Source organism: Barbatula barbatula (genome assembly GCF_947034865.1).
Source record: "Barbatula barbatula genome assembly, chromosome: 9".
Taxonomy (NCBI): domain Eukaryota; kingdom Metazoa; phylum Chordata; class Actinopteri; order Cypriniformes; family Nemacheilidae; genus Barbatula; species Barbatula barbatula.
In genome coordinates, this window is record NC_136772.1 from 15,624,771 (window position 1) to 15,644,815 (window position 20,045).

The window sequence follows — 20,045 nt, forward strand, 5'->3', positions numbered from 1 at the left end:
AGTTTTCAAAAGTATTCAAAAACGTGATGAGCACAACTTTTTGCAAAACCTTACTTTTATTAACAAACATGACCTCTGCAGTTCGTGCACATTTATATGGGCTATACCGTATGGAAATTACATTTCAAACTATTTAAATGCCTAAATGATATAGAATAATTATGCAATTGAAGTCATTGGCTACATCCTGTTATTAAAACCTTTTACACTGAGCAGGCAACAGAAAAACTTACCTTTCCCATCAGGCTCGTACGATGCTGTAGCATAGAGTTAATGCACAGAGACCTGAGGCCTTGCTGGACTTTTATAGGCACGCAGATGAACGCATTGATCGGGGTTCTGTCTTTAGCGCGTGGAACTCTGCTCTGGAGTCTGGACACCTGTCACAGGGCGACTTCCTCTCATCCAATATTGACACTGGGAGTCAAATGGGAGGGCCAGAGTAGATTACTTTTCTCTATTATGTCAATCATATATAGCTCTGTGCAAACCCAGTTAAATGCATTGAGACATCTGGAGCGGATGGATGGGCGCATGAGGTCAGGATTGGAAGACATGTAAAGATGCAAGCTTGAATTAGAGAAATATGCGAGATAACATATTTAACGTTACATAAGTAATTGTGCTACGCTATAGAAATTGCATGTGTGGACAGTTTTTTAAAAACAAGATTGTATTAACTTAAGCTTTTTTGTTTAATTGCCAGTCATTAATCGCTTAAAGCTCAAAAATAAAGATTCTGCCATCATTTACTCACTTTATGCTGTTTACTTGTTTCATGTGCTTTTCTTTCATGGAACACACAAAGCAGAATGACCGACAACATCAGTCTCTAAAAAAGGTTTATTTGCAAAATAAATACCAACCAACACTCTCCAAAATGCCTTGCATTTTTTTAACTATGCTTAATGAACGAAAATATTTATATTTTGAGTGATCTCTATTTTAGATCTGATACGCAATGACGTTGGAAATGTGATTAAGAATATGCTAAAACCTATTTACACCAATAACTTAAAATGCAACATTAAAGGGTGCGTCTGCCCCCTGCTGGTATTGTTAGGTATAACAGTAGCTACACGACAGTGTTCCTTAACGTATTTATTACATTTTTCTCTCGGCCTGAAAAAAGTGAACTACCTTCATAACACTGATGAAATGACAAGGCAATAATGAATTTAAAGAGGTTTGTTGTTCGAAACAAAAAAAAACACATCTGGAACAAAATAAGCATTTGTATAACTCGATTCTTTAACTCAAAATATGCTGAGATCACCACTGTGAGATTACCCTGACATGGTCTCCCCCCTTTATTTAATACACAAAAATAATACTGTAAATATCTTCTGTCTGGTACTGAAGCATTTAAAATACAACAATATCAAAATCAGTCACTTAATCGAACATTGAATTGCTTAACATTTATATTTTAGTGAACCAAACATGTGGGAAGTATCAACAGTAATAATATTATAATACTATAACTGATACAGTATACAACTGAATGGAATTATCAAGCGATAAACCTAACAGGCCAGACATGACCCCATAATTCAGGAGAGCTTCATCAGCTTGCCTGCGAGTCTTTTCAGATATGCTTCCCAGCCTGCCTTTCTGTATTCTTCTGCAGCTTTGAGACGATCTGGGCTTGCAAGAATACCTCGTCCCACAATTATGATGTCAGATCCTTTACAGCAAATCACATCTTCTGGACTTAAATACTGCTGTCCAAGTCCATCCCCTATAAAGAAAAACAAACAACAACAGAATATATGATAATAAAGAAAATACTTATTGGAATAGAACACAGTAGAATAACTATTTTGTATTGTGACTATTTTGCCATTAAGCCAATGCCAACACTATGTAAATAACAGAATGTACCTCCTGTTTGCATTCGCACTCCTGGCGTCATGTGTACAAAACCAGGCTTTTCACTGATCTTTGATCCACTTATAAACCCGAACACAAAGTCAGAGTGGTCCTCAGCCATCTTCACCTAAAAAGCATTTCACAGAACTTAAATAAGTGGCTTAATCAAACTTCAAGAGAGATGTTTCTAAAGAACTGAACTATAAATAAAACATTAGTACAATGCACACATTAAATCCAAAAAACTGTTTATCAAAGAAAGTTCTGTATCAAATTTTAACATTTGAAAAACATTGTATACTGTTTTTTTGTTAGTGAGAATTTACTGTCTAAATCTAATTCTTCAAAGAAAAATGTGTACCACTGCTTGAGTGTAATCTCCTGTTGCTAGGGAACCTTGTGAGCTCATCTGAGCAATGAGCAAACAGCCGTGACCCAGAGGCTTGCCAGGTGCACGGAGACCCTGCAGAACACCCGGACCTGGCAAAGCATGGGCATTGATGATGTGAGCCCATGATGAGATCCGGTAAAGACCACCTTTAAACCACACACAAAACTATTAAATTAACATTATGTGCGGACATTAAATTTGTAACACATATGGAAACACCATTAAAATTGTCAATTCAAACCTTCATATTGTTGCTTAACCGTGTTCCCAATATCTGCAAACTTGCGATCCTCAAAAATCAAGAAGTTGTGCTTTACAGCCAACTCTTTAAGTTTGCTAGCGACATCTGAAGTAAAATCCTCCAAGATGTCTACATGAGTCTTCAACACACATATCAGTGGTCCCAACATCACTGCAATCTCCAGCAGCTCTGTAGAATTAGTGACATCTGCAGACACACACAGATTGGTCTTCTTTTCCTCCATGATCTTCAATAGCTGAGAAGCCAGTGGATGAGTGCCAGGCAAGTCAGCACAAGCCCCATAGCTGAGCATCTTTGGGATCTTGATGGCAACCGAAGAGCCATTGTCCTTGTAAGTGTTATTTTCTTCAACAAACCTCTCCACATTATGAGAGGTGGCCAAGTCAATTCGCCCAGCTTTTACCAATACTTCCAAGAGTTTGGAGACAGAAATGACTGAATGTAGAGTGATGCCTTTATCAGCTAGCATGGAACTACCCCCCTGTTCTCGGTCCATTAAGACAACAGTATCCGTGATCTTCAGGCCTACTTTTTCAAGCACCTCAGCGGTTTCTAGAACACTGCTTCCACTGGTCACAACATCCTCCACTATCAAACATTTCTGCCCAGGGTGGATGCTTCCCTCGATAAGACGTTTTGTTCCTAGGAAATATCAAATATATTGTTTTAAGTGTTGCAAAGTGCAAGTCACACAAGAAACTGATCACTGAATTGGACCATGTCAATACTAATCACCGATCGATAAAGTGGCTAAACTAAGTCCATTCAAATTTAGGTGAATTTACTCCGTTTACCTATTAACAACTTTCATTGTGTAAGTTATTCCAAAAACCAACAGCACCAATACTTATCTGTATGCAAACCCTTCTCTTTTTTTTAGTAAATCAATGAGTAGTAGTCAATTAGGAATTTATTTCATTTTTTCAAAAGAGACAATGTACATTAGTACACATCCGTGGATGTAAATAAACCCAAAATTAGCGAGAGGCTAGATTTCCTTTGTAGTCTCTTTGCCAGATGTTATTGGGTGAGAAACTTAAAGAAAAAACAACTATTACTAATAAATACAACCATCTAAAAATAAAACAAATGAAATGTATTTAGATGCATAATCTAAAAAAAATATAAATAGAAGACACTTTGTTCACATTTTTGATGATACAGAAGCCATTTCTTAAAATTATACTTAAATGAGTAAAATGATTTATACTCTCTGATGGATTGTGGTATAACATTCCACTGATGTGATGATGTAAAAGAAAAAACAGCTTGACCTAAATAAGTTTTCCATTGTGGAATAATGCAATCAGCTCTAGCTGCACCTCTAGTTACTCTTGTTGTAACAGATTTAAAACTAATAAAATCAGCTAATGGAGGAGGAGCTAAACCATGCTTGATTTTATAAACCGAACAGCCATTTTTTTAAATAATTTTCCCAGCTAAGCAAGTCACATATGAATTGAAAATGGTTAAAACTAAGAGTTTTTTGTCCAGAATTTTAAGTGCTTGTTTATATAGCAGTTTAATGGTTTTAGAGCTACACAATGCGTACTTGAGAAATATCTGTGCTGCTTCATTTGATAAAGAATTTCCAATACACCTAAATTGAACTATATTAAACTTTTTTGCATAGCCTTTTATTGCGAGTTTTGAAACCAAGAGTCTAAATCTACCCCTAAATAAATAAAAATTCAGATACTTAAACTTGTAATTTATTTCCCAAAAATAAAGACTTCCTGCTTTGTATAAGTAGGCCTACTATTTCCTCTGAAGAAAAAGATTCAAACATTTTCATACATTTAACTTTAAAAAATTTAGCCTAGATGTAACGTTCCCATAACACCATAAAAACTACTGTGTCATCTGCGTGATGACACACTGTAGGTAAATCATTAATGTACATGATGAAGTGTATTTTTCCCAATATGGACCCTTGTGGAACACCAGTTGATAACCCTAAAATTCTGATTATGGTGACCAATTTGTACTGACTGAGAACGGGAGGATAGATAGGATTTAATCAAATTTACAAACTCTTATCGTTGCTTATCTTGTTATACTATTGACTATTGACAAAAAAAATGCCTGTAAACATAATTTCACAGGTTACTTTTTACAAACAGGCATTCATACAATGACTCATTCCAAATACTTTTGAGTCATTGTATGCATGTATGAAATATTTAGAGATACACCAATAATCATTTATATTTATACTACATACCGTAGTCTTTGGCCTCCTTTCGCCGGATAAGCAAGGGATATTGCTTAGTGGAGCAGATGATTGTGGCCAAAGGAAGAGCTGTGTAAGGAACACCACACACACAATCAAACTTTACTCCTGCGTCCTCCGCACGCGTATTAAGAAGGCTGGCGACCTGTTCATCGAAAACATTATGGTTTACACATTTGAGATAAATAAACACGTTTTGTGGTTTGCGAACTTAACATTTTAAGCAAAACAAAACTTCAATTGGAATGTCAGCATTTGCACAAATCTAGCACGTGTTTACCTGGTTCATCAACGCAGGGTCGGACACTATTACTCTAAGATCAAAGTATATTGGCGAAAATAGTCCACTTTTCAGTTTAAATGTTCCAAATTTAACGGCTTGGATGTTGTGCAGTTTCAAGATTAAACTTTCAATGCTGGCGTCATCCATTTTGAAGTAAGATTTCAGTGAGAAATCTCTCCCGGTGGCAGTGATGGGTCGTTCGTGAACGATTCGAATCTTTAATGGGACTCGGGAAGAACGAGTCGTCTCGGGGAGTGATTCGTTCAGTCGCGCATGCGCATTTCGCAACATTCTAAAGTTTTATTTTTTATTTATTAACATTGTAGAACATTAACAAAAAAGACAATCATAGTTTAACATTCACAACCAACCTTAGCTTACATACAAATATTAGAACATAATATTGCATTCCTAAGTACGTTGCATTCCTAAGTACAATGAAGACAGTGAAAAAAAAACATAAATAAATAAATAAACAAACAATAAATTAACCAAAGTGGTGGAGTAGGAAGTTATTCAAATTATAAAACCAAAATCTTCCAACACTGAGTACAAATACACTGCTTTAGGGCTTTTCAACTTTTTCATGGTCATTAAATATACTCTGAATTCCTCCTTGAAAGCCACTAACCGTGGAGGAATTTTGAAAAATTTACATTTGTGTATATAAAATTTCAATAAAAGCAACACATTATTAATTACAAAAAATAGTCCAAACTTATTAAGTTCCCACGACAATATCAGCCTTACAGGTATTCTTTGTTGCAACCAGCTCAACGCATCGTTCCAGAATATGGTTACCAAATTGCACTGATAAAATAAGTGTTCAACCGTTTCTATCTCTACCTTGCATATTTGACATACATTTGAATCACCAACGTTAAATCTTACTCTTAAAAATCCTTTTGTTGGATATATATGATTCAGAATTTTAAAATGCACCTCTTTACATTTAGGATTAATGGGAAATGAAAGAAACACAGTCCTAATTTTACACACATCGTTCTTCTCATAATGACGAAAAATATAATTTCTCAAAACTGGACCAGGAAAACAATGTTGTATTAAACAGTCGCAACATTCTAAAGGTTATGTACTGGAATAAATTCACCTGTCTCGAGTCTTCGGGTTTTTCGAGTCGCTCGTTCATCACGTGACAGCCCCGTACTCTTTTTGCGAACGAACGACTTAAACCCGAGACTCGTGAGATGAACTAAACAATTCTCTTTCCGGCTCAAAATGCATTGGTAAAGAGTACGGGGCTGTCACGTGACGAACGAACGACTCAAACCCGAGACTCGAGAGATGAACTAAACAATTCTCTTTCCGGCTCAAAATGCATTGGTAAAGAGTACGGGGCTGTCACGTGACGAACGAACGACTCAAACCCGAGACTCGAGAGATGAACTAAACAATTCTCTTTCCGGCTTAAAATGCATTTGTAAAGAGTACGGGGCTGTCACGTGACGAACGAACGACTCAAAGCCGAGACTCGAGAGATGAACTAATCAATTCTCTTTCCGGCTCAAAATGCATTGGTAAAGCGTACGGGGCTGTCACGTGAAGAATGAACGATCCGAAGACTTGTCATATAGATGCCGTTTAGATGTACAATTATGTATGTTATTCACATAATAGGCTAAAATGCTTATCGTTTTGCATGTGCTTTTATAAAAACGCTTCCTCATGGCCATGGCAGTGTTTTTGTCATGAGCCTTACATCAATTCAAAATAACAATGAGCAGCTTAGAGGTTTTGTTTATAATTGTTTACATACTGCCCATGAAAATCTTTGCTACTTACACACACAGATAGTAAACGTTTCACGGTTTATTAATGTATAAATACATGCAACCATGCATTTACATTTAGTCATTTAGCAGACGCTTTTATCCAAAGTGACTTACAAAGAAATCAGGGAGCAAAAAAAGGGATATGTTATAAAAGAGCAATAGTACGATAGGTGCTAATACAAAGTTACTAGTTTCAACAAAAGATTCAGTGACTAAAATCTGATACGGGCTTCAACCGGCAGCCAGTGGCGAGAGATGAAAAGGGGTGGGAGTGATTGTGGAATTGCCAAGTTTAATGGTGAGATACCGTGGGGTGTACTGGAAACACGAGTATTTCTGTCTTGGCTGGGTTCAGCTTGAGGTGATGCTCTTTCATCCAAGCTGAGATGTCATAGGCAGTCTGTTATGCGAGCCGCTACAGTGGTATCGTCTGGGTGAAACGAAATGCAGATCTGGCTATCGTCAGCATAACAGTGAAACGAGAAGCTGTAGTGCCCGTATGACGGGTCCTAAGGATGTCATGTAGATGGAAAAAAGCAGCGGTCCAAGCACCGATCCCTGAGAGACCCCAGTGATCAATGCATTACACATTGTATGTGTTACCAGAATGCATAGACAATAAAAAATCCATTCTATTCAAATGTATTTACAAAGCGTTTACAACGTTGCAAAGTTTGAAATTAACTTTATACGATGAAAAACAAACATATATAGAGTACTATCAGAACAGCACGCCCGGGACTTGTGCTTCTGCCAGTCTATGGAGCGATTTTAGTCTCATTAATTATTCACGCATAAAACAAGATACAAACATGCGTAAACAGTTTTGCATGCGTAAAACCTAATTTACGTGCACATCAGGGGCGTTTTCCTCCGAGGAGGCAAGGGAGGCGGTGCCTCCCCTCCCCCTCGAAAATAATCAAATGAGAATATTATTAACAGTTCAGAAATAAAATAGGACAGCTGATAGAATGTATTAAGCAAAATATGAGATCAATCAGCGTGTATAACAGTGTGAAACAGCGACCCCGCTCGAAAGAAATCCAAAGGGAGGCAGCGTTTCTCTTGCCTCCTCTAAGCTCATTGACTTTACATATACCCGCTAAAGCGTGCCGTGAGTTTGAGTGGGAGTAATTGAAAAGAATGGAGAAAAGTCACGTGAGAGGAGGCAATGCCTCCAACGGGCTATGATTGGATTAACTCATCAGCGAGATCCCGCCTTCCTGCTTGTCTTCGTCATTCATTTTAAACTGCGGGCGCTAAATTAGATTGAACGTTAATTAAATAGTTTTATTAGTTGTATTAATCGGAGTTTAGGATTCGTTTCGCAGATGGCAGAGGCAGAGGAGTTATCGATTGTTGACAGAATATTACGTGGTTCAGATTTGTTCAAAAACGCTTGTGATCAGGCTTGCTCGGGATAAGAGCAAGTTTAAAGTAAGTCACATCTATTTGATTTGATCTCTTAAATGCTTTGATTATTTCTGGGACTGCTAATAATTAAATTGATGGTATTGGTAATGATCAGGGCCAGACAGAATGCGCGTCCGCGGATACCCGCGGATATTTCCGCGGAAGAGTAAGCATCAAGTACTCTGCTGTTTAGTGTTTCAATCTGATGATTTTATGGCGTGATCGATTCCAAAGACACCCACAGTCTACTTCTCAAGCGAATCTAATAGATCGTAATCGTTTCTAAAATAGGCTACAGAACAAGCAAATTTTACCTCACGCAAAGCAAAAGTAAAAACCACTAATGAAGCAGCCTGTCTATATAAATGTCCACACGATATGGTTGTCGTGTTCGTATTGCATCACATGTTTTTGTTGATAAAAGCAAGCTTAGCCTACACATAAAACTTGGGTTTAAGAAGCGCTGCGTAATCAGACGCAGCAAACAAACACACAATAATGCAATGAGCGAACAAGTTTGTTAAAGCGCTTATGTTTTTTTCCACATAAATTCCTTTCTTCTTCATCTCATGTGCTGAGACAGTAACACTGAAAGATCCATTAAAGTAGTCGAAAACACGACTGAGATCGTCATAGTTTAAAACTTTTTTTTGATATTAAAAAAGGGGGTCAGCTGTGGCCTAATGGTTGAGCGTTGGCTTGTGATCAGAAGGTTGCCGGTTCTAATCTCAGTGCCAGCAGGTCATGACTGAAGGGCCCTTGAGCAAGACACCTTACCCCTGATTGCTCTGCAGTAATGTGTCACTGTAAAAAACTACTTGTAAGCCGCTTTGGATAAAAGCGTCTGCCAAGTGAATACATGTAAATGTAAATAAACAAGTAGGTCTATATTCAATAATGGTTTTTATAAAACATGTTGATAACATTTTTATTTAGGTTTAATTGCAATTTTGACAGCTGATTTGTAAATGCTTTTATTTTGTGAAGTTTAAAGGCCCATTCTCTCAAATCTTTTAACAAATTTATTTTAAAACCTTTTTTCAACTTATAACATATTTCAAACAATATAAAAACTATTCGGCAGATTCAGAAAAAAATTCTGCGCAGAATTAACAAAAAAAGTCTGCAGATTCCGTCTGGCCCTGGTAATGATGTAATTCTTATATAGGAAAGTACCAGAGGAAGATGAAGGTGGTGTTGATGTACCTTTTCCCAAAGCAGGGAAAATATAAAACTACAAAAATCAGAAGTACATACTGTAATGAACTTGTAGTAATTAAAGGGAATTTTTCACACATAAACACTGAAATGACTGACAAACGCACTTGTTAATAGTACAGAGATGAACAAAAATTACATGGGTAGAAATCTGCCTCCTCATTTTTTAAGTCCACCGCACACCACTGGTTAGACCTACCTGTTGCTTTCCCCTGTCTTTCCTGATCCACCATCCTCACACCTGAATAAAATGAACTCACTGTTAAATATAGCAGCCTAAATTCAAAGTTTAAATCAGCCTAGGGATGGCATCAGATAAGACAACTATTATGCAGTAAGGTTGTGCTGCTTTTGAAATTACATTAACATTTGGGATTTTAAAAAGTACAAATTTGACACACACATACATATAGAAAAGTAAGTACAGGGTCACATCTCTCTCTCTTTAAAGGTCTGTGCTGATATATACACATACACACATACACATCCTGGTCCCGAAAGGGAGTGGTGGGAACTTTGGGCACGTAGCCAAGCCGGGGTCTCAGGATAACGTGAGATAGACCAGGCCCGAACTCTAGGCAATCCGTGGCCACGGAAAATGCTTGTAGGTCCCCTACCCTCTTGATGGAAGCGAGCGCCACTAGGAGAGCCGTCTTCATCGAGAGATGAGAAAGAGCGGCATCTCCGAGGGGCTCGAAGGGGGGCCTCTGGAGGCCCGCCAGGACCACATTGAGGTCCCAAGAGGGAACGGAGCGCGGACGGGCCGGATTCAGCCTCCTCGCACCCCTCAGGAACCGAATGACCAGGTCGTGCTGTCCCAGAGACTTCCCACTAACTGGTTCGTGATGAGCAGCAATTGCGGCTACATACACTTTCAGCGTGGAAGGGGAGAGATTGTTCTCGAGTCTCGACTGCCCCTGATTACTCTGCAGTAATGTGTCACTGTAAAAAACTACTTGTAAGTCGCTTTGGATAAAAGCGTCTGCCAAATGAATACATGTAAATGTAAATAAACAAGTAGGTCTATATTCAATAATGGTGTTTATAAAACATGTTGATAACATTTTTATTTAGGTTTAATTGCAATTTTGACAGCTGATTTGTAAATGCTTTTATTTTGTGAAGTTTAAAGGCCCATTCTCTCAAATCTTTTAACAAATTTATTTTAAAACCTTTTTTCAACTTATAACATATTTCAAACAATATAAAAACTATTCGGCAGATTAAGAAAAAAATTCTGCGCAGAATTAACAAAAAAAGTCTGCAGATTCCGTCTGGCCCTGGTAATGATGTAATTCTTATATAGGAAATATAGTACCAGAGGAAGATGAAGTTGGTGTTGATGTACCTTTTCCCAAAGCAGGGAAAATATAAAACTACAAAAATCAGAAGTACATACTGTAATGAACTTGTAGTAATTAAAGGGAATTTTTCACACATCAACACTGAAATGACTGACAACACTCTTGTTAATAGTACAGAGATGAACAAAAATTACATGGGTAGAAATCTGCCTCCTCATTTTTTAAGTCCACCGCACACCACTGGTGCACATAGTATATATTTACATGTACGAAAAGCAATTCACGTGCGTAAAACAAAACTATTTTCTCACAGAGTACGTTTCGCAAACATACAACTGCGCACAAAACTTTCGAAAGGTTAAAATGTACACGGTTGTATTGTTATGCATGTCCTAATCGTCACACACGTGTGAATCGCATTGGACGTGTGTGTGTGTGTTTTTTGAGACTCTCCTGGCAACGCAACCCCTACCACTTGGTTGTCGTACTCTTTAGCCAATCAGATTCAAGCTTATCATTCAACCAATCACAACCCGCTGAGGGTGCAGGACTCAAGGAAAAGGGCTCTGCGCAACTTTAGTGCAGTTTGGCTCAAATAGAACGGAAATGACGCAGCATCACCCTCACCGCACGTTAATCCTCTTGTTTGAGATGCGCATGCCTCGCCTGAAATGTAGGCGAGAGTAGGCGGCTGCAGTAAGGGGAGGGGTCAAAAAAGACCTTTGAAGTCGGACACTTTCTGATCTCGCTGTTTTCTCTCCTGCAAACATGAACAATGGAGGAGATCGCGTTAACGTTTTTTTATCGCAGACGAAGTGGATGTAATCGAAATACCACTGTTTTTACATGAATATGGTTACAATAATAATCACTGAATGTAGTGTCAAATAATGTCCAAAAAAACATCTTACACAACAATATGTAAGACATTTTCAAGGATTGTATAAACAAATGGTAAATTAAGTAAATAGCAAGTTGCTTTTGAGAGACAGAGGTCATAACAAATCAGGGGCGTTTCCTCCGAGGAGGCAAGGGAGGCAGTGCCTCCCCTCCCCCTCGAAAATAATCGAATGAGAATATTATTAACAGTTCAGAAATAGAATAGGACAGCGGATTTAACGTATTGAGCTAAATATTAGATAAACCAGCGTGTACAACAGTGTGAAACAGCGATCCCACTTGAAAGAATTCCAAAGGGAGGCAGCGTTTCTCTTGCCTCCTCTAAGCTCATTGACTTTAAATATACCGGCTAAAGCGTGCTGAGTTTGAGTGGGGGTAATTCAAAAGAATGGAGAAATGTCACGTGAGAGGAGGCAATACCTCCAACGGGCTATGATTGGATTAACTCATCAGCGAGATCCCGCCTTCCTGCTCGTCTTCGTCATACATTTTAAACTGCGGGCGCTAAATTAGATTGAACGTTAATTAAATTGTTTTATTAGTTGTATTAATCGGAGTTTAGGATTCGTGTCGGAGATGGCGGAGGCAGAGGAGTTATCGATTGTTGACAGAATATTACGTGGTTCAGATTTGTTCAAAAACTTTTGCTTGTGATCAGGCTAGCAGCAAGGCTAAAGTAAGTCACATCTATTTGATTTGATCTCTTAAATGCTTTGAGTATTTCTGGGACTGCTAATAATTAAATTGATGGTATTGGTAATGATGTTATTCTAGGAAATCCCAAATGTTCCAGAAGAAGATGAAGGTGGTGTTGATGTACCTTTTCCCAAAGCAGGGAAAATAAAAAAATCAGAAGTAGGCCTACATACTGTAATGAACTTGTAGTAATTAAAAGGAATTTTTCACACATAAACACTGAAATGACACTGGTTTTCTGACAATCGCACTTGTTAATAGTGCAGAGATGAACAAAAATTACATGGGTAGAAATCTGCCTCCTCATTTTTTAAGTCCACCGCACACCATATTGTGTAATTTCTGGGTTGTTTTGAGATGATTTGATTGGGCTTCACTGCAAAGTGCAGTATTATGTACCACAGTTATAATCTACCTGTTTTAGTATTAAGAAGTATTCATAGGAACATTAGAATATGTGGGAGTATTAGTAATATAATCAGAAACCACATTTAACCACAGTTGATTATGCAATGATTTAAGGGCCATGATCAGCATACTAAGCCATAATCAAGTATCATTCATTTACATTTATCAAACATATATATTTACACTTATGATTTAAGAGCACAACACTGTTTTATTCTCACTAACTATATACTTACTCACACTTATGGTTTAAGAGCACAGCATTATAAAAATTCAGCGTTGTCTAAAAACGCATGACCACTCCACATTGAATTAATATATACTTACTCACACTTATGGTTTAAGAGCACAGCATTATAAAAATTCAGCGTTGTCTAAAAACGCATGACCACTCCACATTGAATTGAAGCAGTATGTTCATTATACCAGTTTAATGACTTTATAGCCGCAGGGACATCATATGTATGCACGAGTTACAGTTTTAAGCATGAGTTCCATGTCTTATGAACATTGAAACGATGTATACAATTGGCACTATGTTTTAAAAAAAGGAATCGACGATTGGCTAACCACAAGTAAAAACATACTTGACTGCTGAAAATCTATTGGTGGAAAGTCATGTCATGTAATGAAAAGATAACCGTAAGGTATTTGATTGGTTCGAAAGAAGCCCCCCTGTCAGAAATATTACTATAATTATGGGCTTGAAAACACTGTAACGGGAGATGCTTTGGGAAGATCTCACTTTGTTTGGCATGCGCAAATAAAGTTAACTTTTTGACACCTGGACCCTCTTCGTCTGAGCAATTTTCCACAACAACCACTGTAACAAATGTTTGTCATTTAATAACAAGCAGGTTTCTGCCACCATTTCACGTCCATAGTATTTTTCCATACCATGCAAGTCAAAGCTGCATTGTAGCAAACGTTCTTCAGAATTTCTTCCCTTGTTTTAAGACCCTGACTCTTCTCAGATGAAACCACACAAAGATGAGGCATAATGGCTAAACAGTCCATTTATATATGATTATCTTTTTTTGGTTGATATTATGTGATGTATACTTTCTCCTTTTTATGTTCCTGTTCTAAGCATCAATAAAAAAAAATTAAAAAATATATATGTATGTGTGCATGTATATTTTTAATGGATTGATTTATTAATTCACACAAACATACAATAGAATAAAGTGAAAATTACAACAAGGAAGAATTCTAATGAAGAGAAATATAAAATAAACGCATGTCCTAATTCTTAACTCCACTAGGCGTGTTTTGTTTTTGTTTAGTTTGCATGTAAATATAAATAAATAGATGGGTAATCTTATTCTTAGAATAAAGAGAAAATGTATCAGTTGACATTCTCAGCCAATGAGCATGAAGCTGTGTCGTCAGTCAGTCGTTTCCCATCATGCTTTTGAATAGCGCAGTTTTTTGGCACACGTGACATCAGAGCAAGGCGGACGTAACTCGGACACTTTTCTAACCGGCATGCAGCTCGCGGTGTTTGACTTCTGTTTTTACTGGAATGTTGCAATAAGATGCCACTGAACATTCTTTGACCGGCATGAGTTCACATTTCTTTACATTCAGATAAACACCAGATGCTTTAGAGAACGCTCCTATTATTTGAATTGCAATGGGTATTTGGTTATCGTTTTGGAGAAAAAGGGTGGTGTCATCTGCTAATTGTGTTATAACAAGTTCTCTATCGATAATAGTCATACCTTTAATTGAACTGGCTTTAATATGATTTGCAAGGAGTTGACTTATTATCAGAAATAAATAAGGAGAGACCGGGCAACCCTGCCTAAAACAGAAGTCAAATACCTAGGAATTACAATAAATAAGAATCAAAAGAATAGAAGTTCATTAAACTTTAATCCTGTTATCCAAAAAACTCAAAAGACGTTTAATCAATGGCTTCTAAAAGACTTGTCATTAAGATGGAGAGTTCTGATCTCCAAAGCAGAAGGCATATCCCGGTTAATTTATACAGCTATGGCTCTTCAGGTTGATGATAAAATATCGAAGGAGATTGATAGGATGCTTTTTGGTTTTGTTTGGAAAAATAGGATACATTATATAAGAAAATCAGTATTAATGAACTCATATGAAAATGGTGGTCTCAATTTCCTGAACTTTGCTACATTAAACAATACATTTAAAATCAAGTGGATTAGACAACTTGTTAGGTATCCAGTCTCCTATTTGGAATATTATTCCCCTCCATATTTTATCTAGTCTGGGTGGCATAAATTTCTTCCTTGTTTCCAATTTTGATATTAACAAAATACCTGTAAAACTTTCTGCATTTCATCGTCAAGCTTTTCTAGCTGGGAGTTTAATTTACAAACACAACTTTTCACCACACAAATACTTTATCTGGAATAATAAGGACATTCTTTTCAAACAGAAAACTATTTTCTTTGAAAATTGGTTTCGAAATAATATTGTTTTGGTAGACCAACTTTTTAATTCAGATGGCCTTCTTTTTACTTATAAGGAATTCTTGTCCAAATATAATATTCCTATACCACCAAGGGAATTTGCAACTGTTTTTGGAGCAATTTCTTCTAAAATATGCATGTTATTTAAACAACAAAAAGATTAGATTACCAGCAACTTCCACCCCTCTCACCAAATCAGTCCCTTGTAAAATATGTTTCTCCAGTCATTATAATTATAACAGGTCAATAAGAGCCCTTTTTCAGAAAGATATTGTTTCAAGACCAAATGTTATTGCTTACTGGAGTCAGTTTGTGAGTGATGTTGACTGGAAAAAGTCTGTCTTCTACCCAATCGCTATCTCTTAACAAACAAGGTTAAAGAAGTATCTTTTAAACTTCTTCACAGAATATACCCTGCTAAACACCATTTAACCAAATTTAAAAAGGATATTGATGAAAGTTGTAGTTTTTGCAAAAAGAAGCCTGAAACAGCTGTTCATTTATTTTGGCACTGCCCTTATGTATCTTTTTTTTGGCGAAATGTACTTTGTTTCATTGTTGGAAATGTTGATGAAAATTTTACATCACTGTGGAGTTTACAATACGTAAACTCGAAAGATAAACAACCCCACACTTATTTTATAAAAAAAATTATTTTAATGGCTAAGTTCCACATTCATAAATGCTAATTTTCAGGGAAAAGGCCGTGTTTTGTTGCATTTGAAAATAAAGTGAAGCTTTATATTGAGACAATATTGCCCTCGAAGAAACAAAAAGCTATAAAAATTCTGCAAGCATGTACACACTTTAAAGTATTCCTATAATACTGACTGTACCTCCCCCAGCTTTTGAAATGTACTGTATTTCTATAGTCTGTTTTGATACTTTCTTCAATTAAAATAAACTTGAATTAAAAAATAGCAGCTCGCGGTGATCACTGGTGATCGGTTCTGCGCAGATTTTGCTCATCTCAAACAAGCCTTATCACATTACGATATTTTCCACACTTGCGCAGCTTTGTGGGTACAATTTATTATATTTTTTTACTGTTAAATAAAATACAATACTCAATTTACTTCGCTGCTGTCCACCTGGTCTCATTTCACTATGCGTTCTGTCAAGTCAGTTTGAAATACTGTAATGTTTCCCCTGACTTTGTAGTTCTTTCTTCATGTAAATTAATATAGTCTAGTTAGACATACGTGTTATGTTCCTCATTGAAGGGATTATTTTACTAATTTAGATTAAATGGATAGATATATTAGCCTATATAGACCCATACTAATAAATTACTAGATTACTAAAGTTAACTAGTATTATCAGATTTTAATAAAAAAAAAACGACACAAACCGTCTTTGACAATACTACTGACCGCAGATAGAAACATGGTAAGGTAAATAGACAAGCCATACAGCAATGTATCGCAAAATGGGAGGAAACTGAAGATTTGCAGTCGATAAAAATACTTTATTCCACATGTAACCAAAATCATCTATGTTAATGTAACAAGTCTATTATTTTGGATTGGCAACCTGATGAACATTTCTTCAATGTTCTGCGCGTTCAGAATTGGAGAGAGGCCAGTCAAAGTAAAATCTTGAAGTTTATTGATCAGAAGATTCAAAATACAGCTGGGTGGGTTGCCTCAGACTCAGTCTTACAAGAGAACTGATATCTTACAAAGGACCGACTCAGAAGAACAATTTTACATGGTATTTATAATCCTTCTGGTGTCTTTTCTTAGCTGGGGGGTTGGGGAAGCCTGGGCACACGTCCAATCCGCTTTCTTTCTTAGTTCTGCTCAGCCAACTAGCTCACACTGCTTTTCCCGACCATTTGTGGAGCATCACACGAAACCCCACACCTTCACCAAATTCCGACGAGCTCTGCGTAATCTGATCTTTACACACACACACACACACACACACATATTATTCTGGTACAGAAAGTTCACTCAAAATCAGCCCTTAACTCAACTCACACACTGGTTATATTTTCAACATATTATGCACAGCTAGTGATCAATAATGAAATCAAAAAAGCACATTAAATGTAAAAGCACGTTTAAACCACAATAAAAATCACAATAAAAATCCTTCAAACCACATAAACACATCGTAATGGTAACGTAAACAACATTTAAAAACATAAAAACTGACTCGCCGTGAACGGTTCAACTATGTAACGTTAGCCTACAAAACAAAATATGTGCCGCCTGCACCAAAGCTGCGCAGAGCCCTTTTCCTTGAGTCCTGCGCCCTCAGCGGGTTGTGATTGGTTAAATGGTAAGATTGAATCTGATTGGCTAAAGAGTACGACAACCAAGTGGTAGGGGTTGCGTTGCCAGGAGAGTCTCAAAAAACACACACACATGTCCAAGGCGATTCACACGTGTGTGACGATTAGGACATTCGCATAACAATACAACCGTGTACATTTTAACCTTTCGAACGTTTTGTGCGCAGTTGTATGTTTGCGAAACGTACTTTGTGAGAAAATAGTTTTGTTTTACGCACGTGAATTGCTTTTCGTAAATGTAAATATCTACTATGTGCACGTAAATAAGGTTTTATGCATGCAAAACTGTTTACGCATGTGTGTATCTTGTTTTATGCGTGAATAATTAATGAGACTAAAATCGCTCCATACCAGTCACAGGTATCCTCGGGATGGGCGTAATCTCTCCTCTGATTGAGGTTGGCATGGAGCTGGGAATTAAGGCATCCCAAGGTAACGTGGAAGACAGAGAGTAATTAGCTCCAGTTAATAAATTTGTAGATAATTGTTATTTGAATTTGATCTTTTTCTTTTAAATTACACAGAAAGTGGAATTTCTTTATTTTCCATTTTGGAATCCAGCCACCAAACTATTTGGTTGATTGGCAGGGTTATTTATCAGAGGCTGTTATTTATTTAATCTTACTAACTCAACACCATAGCCCATTTATGTTGCTTAACAATGAATCATGTAGAAACGTGTTAATAAGAAAACTGTTAATTATTTATTTAAATGTTTAAATATATGTTTCCCTCAGTGTAAATAATTGATGGGCAAGGAACATATTGCCAAACCCAATAATATTAGTTTTTTTATTTGGTTGGGACTGTTGTTGTTTGAATCATTGTTATAAGCCCTTTCCCATTTTTGTTTTTTTCAACTTGCTTATTCTTGTCTAGTAGATACTGTATGTTTGTACATTTGTGTTAACATATTTCTAATCATAGAGAAAACATGAACTGAGGATTTGTGCCAGCAGTTTCTTGCAAAAGCTGTTTTTATACAAAAAACACATCCATGTTTTTATGTTTCATTTACTTTATATTGTAATATCTTGTGTTTTGCATTTGGAAAGAACATGCATGCTGGCAACACCTACATTGTGTAGCCTAATGCATTGTTGCATCATTTATTTATGAAACGTTGACTCTCTGTGTATGTGTTTAAGTAAGGGAGATGGGCACTATTAAAATGTCCTTTTTTGTCTTTTGGTCTCTCTTCTCCTAAATATCCTTTGTTTCCAGGAAAACACATAAACAACACATCTGCTCATTGTTCTTTTGAATTGCTGTAAGGCTTTTGACAAAAAAACTTGACAAAATAACACAAGAGAAAATGTAACAAATCTTTATTTCTACACGGATCAAACAACATCTTAGTTTTATTGCAGTCAAGTTAAGAAAATTTGTGAAAGTTACGCAGCAGCAACCCCCCCCCCCCCAAAAAAAACACAGCAAGTAGGGACACAGGTTACACGTACAGCTTGAAAATAAACGACAAAACGTGTTCGATTCGATGTTGTTTAGAAGTATCATCCACGTAAGCTACACAGCAAAAACATTGCCGTATGGTCATGAGAAAACGTTTTTATAAAAGCACATGAAAAACTATAAGCATTTAGCCTATTATTTGAATAACATACATGTAAACGGGGCATTTGACAATCGGCTGTATTACCATAACCAAATAATTAATCAAAAACCAGCTGAAGAACAGCCGACAACACTTCGATCACATTCCATTTGCTTGTTCGTAGTTCTAAAGGCCACGCCCACCGTGGAACGAACTGGGAATATCCACACTAACCCCGCCCAATGGAACAGTTTTTCTCAAGAATTGAATATTAGAGAACACCGGCTTAAAAGTAATCAGACAATCCAGTGAGAAATTCCGGAACAATTATACGTGTTTTTAGCGGGATTTCAGGGTGAAAAGGGCTTGTTCGACTTGATGCGGCGCGAATTTCGGATCGCTCTCGCGGTACCTCGATGTCATACGCCTGTCTATTGTGTAGTTGTGTACACGTGATACAGCGGACAAAATAAAAGTCTTAAAAAGTGTCACGTTATAAATATTTGGTTAAAGTCTGAAAGAATCTATATAAATGTAAAATTAACAATTTGCCTTTTATCAGCGTCATATGTATTAATTTATTTCGAAATGTAACGACTTTGTTTTAATAAATTAATATTTACACAGTCATATTGTTATCAACATCAATAATGATTAACATAACGATATAATAATTAAGAAAATATGCTAACACACAAACTCTTCGTGGTGTATTTCATCTTCATAAATGTAAAGTTACTGACTGTATACTAGACATGATAATTTTCTTGATTTAAAACTGTTCTATGATTCTCTCTTCTTTGCTTAGTAGGAAGCTTTGGAAACAGAACTGCTAATGAAAAAAAATGGTTTCATTATAAGGATTACAGCCTATTGATTCTTGAAGGTGACACTATTATTTATTGTGATGGGTGTCTTTTTTATTATTTATTTAGCTGTATTGATTTATTTTTGCATAAATGTATAAGATGTAT

The 20,045-nt window shown here is 36.6% G+C and overlaps 1 protein-coding gene across 2 annotated transcripts; it reads right to left on the bottom strand.

Annotated features, from left to right (window-relative positions):
- Positions 1-678: 678 nt before the first annotated feature.
- On the bottom strand, positions 679-6,199 carry umps (uridine monophosphate synthetase). Of its 2 annotated transcripts, none has more exons than XM_079463763.1 (6): positions 5,039-5,327; positions 4,750-4,903; positions 2,505-3,167; positions 2,234-2,409; positions 1,885-1,999; positions 679-1,741 (listed from the first exon to the last, which is right to left on the bottom strand). In XM_079463763.1, exons 1-6 carry the CDS (start codon positions 5,186-5,188, stop codon positions 1,554-1,556), a joined length of 1,446 nt encoding a protein of 481 aa, XP_079319889.1. In that variant the 5' UTR covers positions 5,189-5,327; the 3' UTR covers positions 679-1,553. The 2 variants fall into 2 exon arrangements, with proteins under 2 accessions (XP_079319889.1, XP_079319890.1); XM_079463764.1 differs by lacking the exon at positions 5,039-5,327 and adding an exon at positions 6,153-6,199 and having other exon boundaries at positions 731-1,741.
- Between the last annotated feature and the right edge of the window lie 13,846 nt (positions 6,200-20,045).

What these genes read in the sequence shown, in the direction of transcription:
- umps (XM_079463763.1), bottom strand. Translation starts at nt 5,188, where the DNA reads ATGGATGACGCCAGCATTGAAAGTTTAATCTTGAAACTGCACAACATC. An exon ending in GGTTAAGCAACAATATGAAG is followed by an intron (nt 2,410 to 2,504) that starts GTTTGAATTGAC and finishes TGTGGTTTAAAG; the next exon opens with GTGGTCTTTACCGGATCTCA. An exon ending in AGTGCGAATGCAAACAGGAG is followed by an intron (nt 1,742 to 1,884) that starts GTACATTCTGTT and finishes TTTTCTTTATAG; the next exon opens with GGGATGGACTTGGACAGCAG.